The following is a 7,020-nucleotide window of genomic DNA, read 5'->3' as shown; positions in this document are numbered from 1 at the left end:
CAGTGCGCAAGAGAAAGGTTAGGAGGATTTGATAGTCATGGTATAGATACTGACGTTAGATTGCCACGTGTCTAACCAGGGTCTGACCACATGGACAGATTTCTTATCTGGATCAGTGCCTTTAACAGGAACACAAGGAAGCTACTGATTACCAGTCTGAAATTAGCAATGTAAAACCACATTGTAACCCTGGCTATCCTGGAACTGACTATGTAGACCAGGCTGGCTTCGAACTCACAGATATCTGCTTGCCTTTGTTTTCCCAGTGCTGGGATTAAAGGTGTCTGATATCACACTTTTGAAAAGTTTATTTTACATGTAAATTTGTTTTTCTGTGTATATGCCTGTTCGGTGCCTGTGGAGGTCAGAGGAGGGTGTTTGATCCCTTGGAACAAGAGGTGGTTGTGGATCCCACCCCCATGTGGGTCATCTGCAAAAGCGGCAAGTCCTCCTAACTGCTGAGCCATCTCTCCAGCCTATGGCGGTATTCCTACTCGTCTGACTTAAGCAGATTTTACTTTGCTCTAGGAGAAGCGTTTTACCTTTGCCGGATTAACTTTAACCTCTGCCTGCTGGTCCCTCATAACTGGGAGACAGAGACACAGTATCCCAGGTGTCTAGACCTAAGCTTTGCAGGAGTCGGGGGTGAAGTAACCTTTGTAGCGACCTTAGCCTGTCTTAGGCCATGCTAAATAGCCTTTTATATACAATGTCTCACTGGGAAGGGATTTTAAAAACAGATGGGTCTTATTTTTACTTATGTGTATGTGTTTGTATCTGTGGGAGTGAAGGCCACTTGGGTGCAAGTGAGTTGCAATTACAGGTGGTTGTGAGTTCCTTAGCTCGGCTGTGGGTGCTGGGAACAGAGCTCTGGTTCTCTCAAAGAGCAGCAAGCACTCTTAACTGTCAACCTACCTCTCCATCCCCTAGGGAAGAAGCCTTAACAAGCAGAGGGTTGTACTGTTCAGGTTTTTGTCCCTCCGTGCTGGTTGGATACTAAACAAGATTGCTGGAGCTTGAGGTTGTACTGTGAGTAAAAACTATGAGAGAGAGAGAGAGAGAGAGAGAGAGAGAGAGAGAGAGAGAGAGAGAAAGAGAGACACAGAGAGAAAGAGACAGAGAGAGACAGAGAGAGAGACAGAGACAGAGACAGACAGACAAATAGACACACAGAAACAGAAACAGAGAGATAGAGACAGAAACAGAGAGATAGACACACACACACAGAGAGAGAGAGAGAGAGAGAGAGAGAGAGAGAGAGAGAGAGAGAGAGAGAGAGAGGAGTTAGTAGGACCCTATATCTGATACTGGCTATCATACCAGTCCTGGATTGTTTATATCTGGTCTTATGTAAGAGAGAAATAGTAGGGCTAGAGAGCTGGTTCAGCAGTTAAGAACTTTTGATACTCTTGCAGAGGACATGAGTTCAGTTCCCAGCACCCACACCAGGGAACTCACAACCGCTTGAAACTCCAGTTCCAATCAGATACCCTCTTCTGGTCTCCACAGACACCAGATCCTCATATGGTAGACATTTGTACATGCAAGCACTCACACGGACACTCTGAAAAATAAGTCTTTTTCTTTTTCTTTTTTTTAAAGAGAAACATCTCTTGTCACGTTTAAATTATTTTGATTTCAGGCTTTCTTTCACATACAGCCAAAGGGTGCAGAGTTCCAAGACTCACACGTTGTCTTTGTAAGGGCACTTAGGAGCTGGTCATGGAGGATGATCTCTCTAACCCTAGTTCTCTGCAGGACTGAGTTTGTGTGAGTGAATGCCGTGTGTGTGCATCACTGAGGCAGGAAAATTACAAGTTTAAGACGAGCAAGCCTGGGTTAAGATAAGCAAGCCTGGGGTACACAGTAAGAGTCTTTCTGAGGAACAACAAAATCCAAAAGACAAAAAACACCAAACCCAACCAGTAAACAAAGAAGTTAATTAATACATCCTTTCTTAAGACTCAAAAGACTTGTCCGAATCCTTCCACATTTAACTGTTTGAAAGAACTCACAAGTCCAGACATGAAATCAACAGCATTCACAGTAGTCACTGCAGCATTTCACTTTCACAGTGATAAGTAAATACGATGCTGGAGAGGTGGCTTAGCGGTTAAGAGCACTGACTGCTCTTCTAGAGGTCCTGAGTTCAAATCCCAGCCACCACATAGTGGCTCACAACCATCTGTAATGAGATCTGATGCCCTCTTCTGGTGTGTCTGAAGAGAACCTCAGTGTACTTATATAATAAATACAACAAATAGATCTTTAAAAATTTGTTTAAAAAATAAACATTTATATTTATTTCCACTGACCATTATAATTTCAACATGTACATCACATAAAGAGATTAACGATAAATTCAGTCGAGCTGACTACAGTTTATTTATGGGGGTGGAGAGATGATTGTCTGTTTTACAGGAGCCTATTCAAATAGAAGGGGAGAGGTGTACCGTCTAAAGAGAAGATGGTCTTGTCTGAGCTCACGGGGGTGGGGGATGGGAGAGTGGGGCTGGGGCGCGACTGTCACAAGTGGGAAGAATAGTATCTCAAAGTTGGGAAGCAATGACAGAGCAGAGATCGTCTAGTTACAATGTTTCTCCCTTTGATTGTATTCAGTACACACATTGGGGAAGGGGAAGGATTCACCACCCAAGGGTACTCTGGGGTTTTAATAGAGCAGCTGGTTAGGCCCCTGTGTATACCTTCCCAATCAACCCTGCCCAAAAGTAAGACAGCAAATGTAGTTGCTTTCCTGTGAATGTCAATATCTATTTTAAATAGAATATTACTTAATTTAGACACACCAAGACTCTTTTAAATTTTTATTTATTTTTTTAAATAAAACATATTTTAAACTTTATCTTATGTGTACGAGTGTTTTGCCTTCACGTAGTCTGTGCTCCACAGGTGTGCCTGGTGCCCCAGGATGTCAGTCCTCTGGGAACCAGAGTTACACTCAGCTATGATCCACCTCTGGGAATCAAATCCAGGTTCTTTGGAAGAGCAGTGCTCTTACCTGGTGAGCCATCTCTCCAGCCCGATTTTTATTTATTTTAGACTGGGTATCATCACATGACTCTGGTTGACAAGGAACTTGGTATGTAGACCCTGAACTTACAGCGATCTACCTGCTTCTGCTTCCTCAGTGCTAAGATTAAAGGTGTACCCTATCGTCAAGCCACATTAAAACAAGTTTTTAAACCTAGTTTTCTCTGTAATGGCTCCTGCTGTGTGTAGTGGTTTACACATGGAAGGATTTGCTACTGAGGCAGAGGCAGGAGAATTATGAATCTAACACCAGCCTTGGTTACACTTTGCTACAAGCTGGTTTATCTACAACACAATACAATCAGAAAATATTTAATGCTCTTTATTTTAATAAATACTTGTTTTTATGTATAAGTGCTTGCTTGCATGTATGTATGCACACCTCACGCATGCCTGGTGCTAACAGAGGCCAGGAGAGGGCATCAGATCCTCCGGAATTGCAGTTACTGAGTTGTGGGTTGCCATGTGGGCGCTGGGGACCCAAGTTTTTTTTGCAAGGGGAAACAGTATTCTTAACCATAGAGACTTCTCTCCAGCTTCTGATCTTTACTTTTAAATGAACTTAAAAAGACAGCCTGTCACTCAGTGAGATCCTGATGACCTTGTAAGGAAAGACCCCAGAGCGGCTTTTCATCGACTGGAAGGTAGATTAGGGGTTCTCAGCTTGAACTGCACAGCTGTACCCCGAGCTTTGAAAACGACTGATGCTGAAGTTGGATCGCAGATTAATTATCTCAAACCTCTAGGTTAAGATTCATAGATCAGCATGTGTGGGACACGCGCATGCACTCCTGTCTCGTGTGATTCGAAAGTTGTCAAACTTGTGAATTAATAACTCATCTTACTTTGAGACGATATGTTTTCCATTCAATTTGAAAAGATTGGTTCGTGCACTTTAAAAATTATACTTGTTGCATTGTACAATAAAGTTGTTACAGCAGGAAAAGTTCACTCGGAAAGGAAGTAGAAGCAAGTGTTACAAGTTTCAAAGTCTTTCTTTTAGATAAGCCAGGGTCTATCTAAAGACCGAAACAAACCTGAGATCCACAGATACTCTTAGAAAAGGAAAAAGGTTAGTAGCAAAAAAAGCACAGGAAGACCAACAGCTACATACAAGACTTAGAGGGAAAACAGCAGAGTTACCAGCGTAGACATTTCTTAGAAGTTACAGTAACTTCCTCCTAGGATCCTCAGAGGCTACAGACATCTCGTTAGTGAAAAGTAGGGCAGTTATCAGAGACACAATCGAGGGGAGTCAAGGACTTTATGCTTTGGAGGTCAGAATACGTCAGGATAGGCGCACTTTTGGGAACCCTCAGGGGTAGTTTAGAAGAGGTTAAAGCATCAGTCTACAACCGCCGCAAGCTGTGCCAGAGCACCGGGGCGCGGGAGCCGAACCTTCTGCGCACGCTCGAGCGGAGCGCGGGGCCTTGTGGGAAGGCGCAGACCTCCGGCGGTGGTGTAGGACGCCGTGCGTCTCCCTGGAGCCGGTAAGGGTGGTGGCGGCTGTGGCGGGTGAGCAGGTTTTGCCGTTACTGCCAGCTGCAGGGGCGCTTGGGGTGCGGGGCCGGGCCGGGAACAGCGGTGGGCCCGTTCCCGAGTGCGATCTCCGCGCGCCGCCCAGGGTTCGGCCTGAGCTGGCTCTGCATCCGGACTCGGGCCATCTGCGGTAGCCGGACCTCCAGAGCCACAGTCCCGAGAGGGCCGAGGACCAGCCGCCTCCTTCAGGCCAGGGTGTGCAGGCTTGCCTTGGATACGGGCCGTGAAAGTGTTTCCCCAGGCTCTGGAAGTACCTGGTTGCCTGCGGAACGAACCCCGTCCTGTCAGCTTGGGCTGCCTAAAGACCCAGGGGTGGTAGGTGAATGGAAGGAGAGCTGTCGCCCCTACAGCATCTCACGGTCTGTTTGTGTTTGTTTCTTTGGTTAGAGACAGGGTTCGCTGTGTAGTAGAGCAGGCTGGCTTCGAACCCATGCCTCTGCCTCCCTCCGGAGTGCTGGGTTTGAAGGCGTGCAGCGTTTAAAGGGTTTCGTTTTGCGTGTGTACGAGTTTGTGTGGAGCAAAGCATTATGCTAGATTTGTTTATGAATGAAATGCATGCGTATAACCAAATATTGACACTGCCTGACACTACTTTTTTTTCAAAATTTTATTTTTACTGTATGTGTATGTGATGTGTGATGGTGCATGCAGGTGTCACACATATCCGAGGATAACTTTGTGGAGTCAGTTTTCCCTTTGCACCATTGTGAGTTTACCAGGGATTGTGTGGGTACCACCAAGCCTTACATTGTCAGGCTCAAGCGGGGAGCACTTTAGTCAGGAGTCACCTTTCCAGCCCCTCAGAATTGGAATTCTTGACTTAATATCATATTACCAATTTCTACCAAGCAGAGATCTAGAACACTGTTCTAGATCTTTCTCTCCTTCCCAGTGTCTCAACCTAATCAGTCATCAGGTTATTTTTATATCACCAGCCAATACCTTTACGTGGCTTTTAGAATGTCGGCTAATACTCCCTGGCCTGGTGTGTTACGGGCTGTCCCATGTCTACTTCTGACTTCTCCTTGTCCCTCGGAGTTCTCTCTGCTCCCTTTTCCTCCCCACTCCTCACTTGATTGGCCTGCTCTGACCTTGAACCTTTTTGATACTATTGGGCTTACAGACGTGCACTGTCACACCAGGTTTAAATGCAGTTTTTCCACTTAACAGTGCGTTTAAGTGGCGATGGTTTTATAGGGATGCACCCCCGTCTTAAATAGAAGCACCTGCCGCCCTGATTCTCGAAACCTTGTGTGCTCCCGAGTTTGCAGGGCGCGATGACCTCGACAAGTAAGGCGGTTGAACTGCAGCTCCAGGTGAAGCACAATGCGGAGGAACTGCAGGATTTCATGAGGGACTTGGAGCACTGGGAAAAGACTATGAGGCAGAAGGATCTGGAGCTCAGAAGGCAGAGTGGCGTTCCCGAGGAGGTAAGCGGAGGGTCCCTGCTCGTGTGCAGCAGAACCTGCCTGCCATTGGGGTGTGCACGTACAAGGTGTGTGCACACGAACCAGCAGGCCACAGTGTGTGAGTGCAAGTCAAAGGCCGACTCCCTGGGGTTGACTCTCTCTTGTGGGCTCCAGGACTCGAACTTGAGTCAACAGGCTTTGCAGCAAGCAGGTTGGCCTGCCGAGCCATGTTATCGTTAAATTTAAACTCTAGAAACATATTCTAAAGTAAAGCATGGCCCTGTAAAATGTTGTGAAGTCCTGAAGCTGCCTGCCGTCCTAGTAGTCGGGGGAGGGGGGATGAGTGGCGGTGGAGGCAGAAGGATCTAGAGTTTAAGTTAGGTGGTAATGGCTCACGCCTTTTATCCCAGCGCTTGGGAGGCAGAAGCAGGCGGGTCTCTTAAGTTTGAGGCCAGCCTGGTCAATAGAGCAAGTTCCTGGACAGCCAGAGCTACAAGGAGGAACCAGTTTGAGTCTAGCCTGGGCTATATACGATCTTGTTAACAAAGACATAAAAAATGCTGAGATTAGAGTGGTTTGCATAATTGTAAACATTTTTCAGAGATCTTGCTTCTCACTAAGCTTTGAATAATTGTGTGTTAGCCTATCGTAAGATCCTCTAAGTCTGGTGGGTATTTACCGAAAGGATGGTAAAGTAAATAAATAACCTTAAAACATGTAGGCTTATCATATCTGAAAATAATGTAATCACGTATTTCATAATTTATAAGCAGTATTGGCCTTAAAATGCAGGTCAGACTCAGGTTGCACTATTCTTACTAAGCCAGGGCGTTGAAACCTGGCTAGGTTTTTATGTCATATTTAGCCCCTGGAGGCATGCCAGGTTGCCTTTGAACTTGTCCGCTCATTCATTCACCATACTAACTGAAAATCAGGTAGTTTTTTAATTTATAGTTGTAAATTTAAAAGCAAAATTCAGATCTCAAGTCAATACTTTTCTTGTGACTGAACAACTTGCAGT

At 45.6% G+C, this 7,020-nt stretch overlaps 1 protein-coding gene across 26 annotated transcripts in view; it reads left to right on the top strand.

The window, feature by feature from the left end:
* Nucleotides 1–4,483: 4,483 nt before the first annotated feature.
* The window catches only part of Rpap3 (RNA polymerase II associated protein 3), a 29,086-nt gene continuing 26,549 nt past the window's right edge, over nt 4,484–7,020 (top strand). For 6 of the 26 annotated variants that reach the window (XM_087556735.1, XM_087556728.1, XM_087556745.1 and 3 more), the window contains exons 1-2: nt 4,484–4,541; nt 5,862–6,020. In XM_087556735.1, the coding sequence (XP_087412861.1) occupies nt 5,868–6,020 (153 nt within the window). In that variant the 5' untranslated portion in view covers nt 4,484–4,541; nt 5,862–5,867. 26 annotated transcript variants of the gene reach the window in all.

This window comes from Rattus norvegicus, chromosome 7 (genome assembly GCF_021556685.1).
Source record: "Rattus norvegicus strain SHRSP/BbbUtx chromosome 7, alternate assembly SHRSP_T2T, whole genome shotgun sequence".
Classification (NCBI taxonomy): domain Eukaryota; kingdom Metazoa; phylum Chordata; class Mammalia; order Rodentia; family Muridae; genus Rattus; species Rattus norvegicus.
This window is presented reverse-complemented; position numbering and strand designations above follow the sequence as displayed.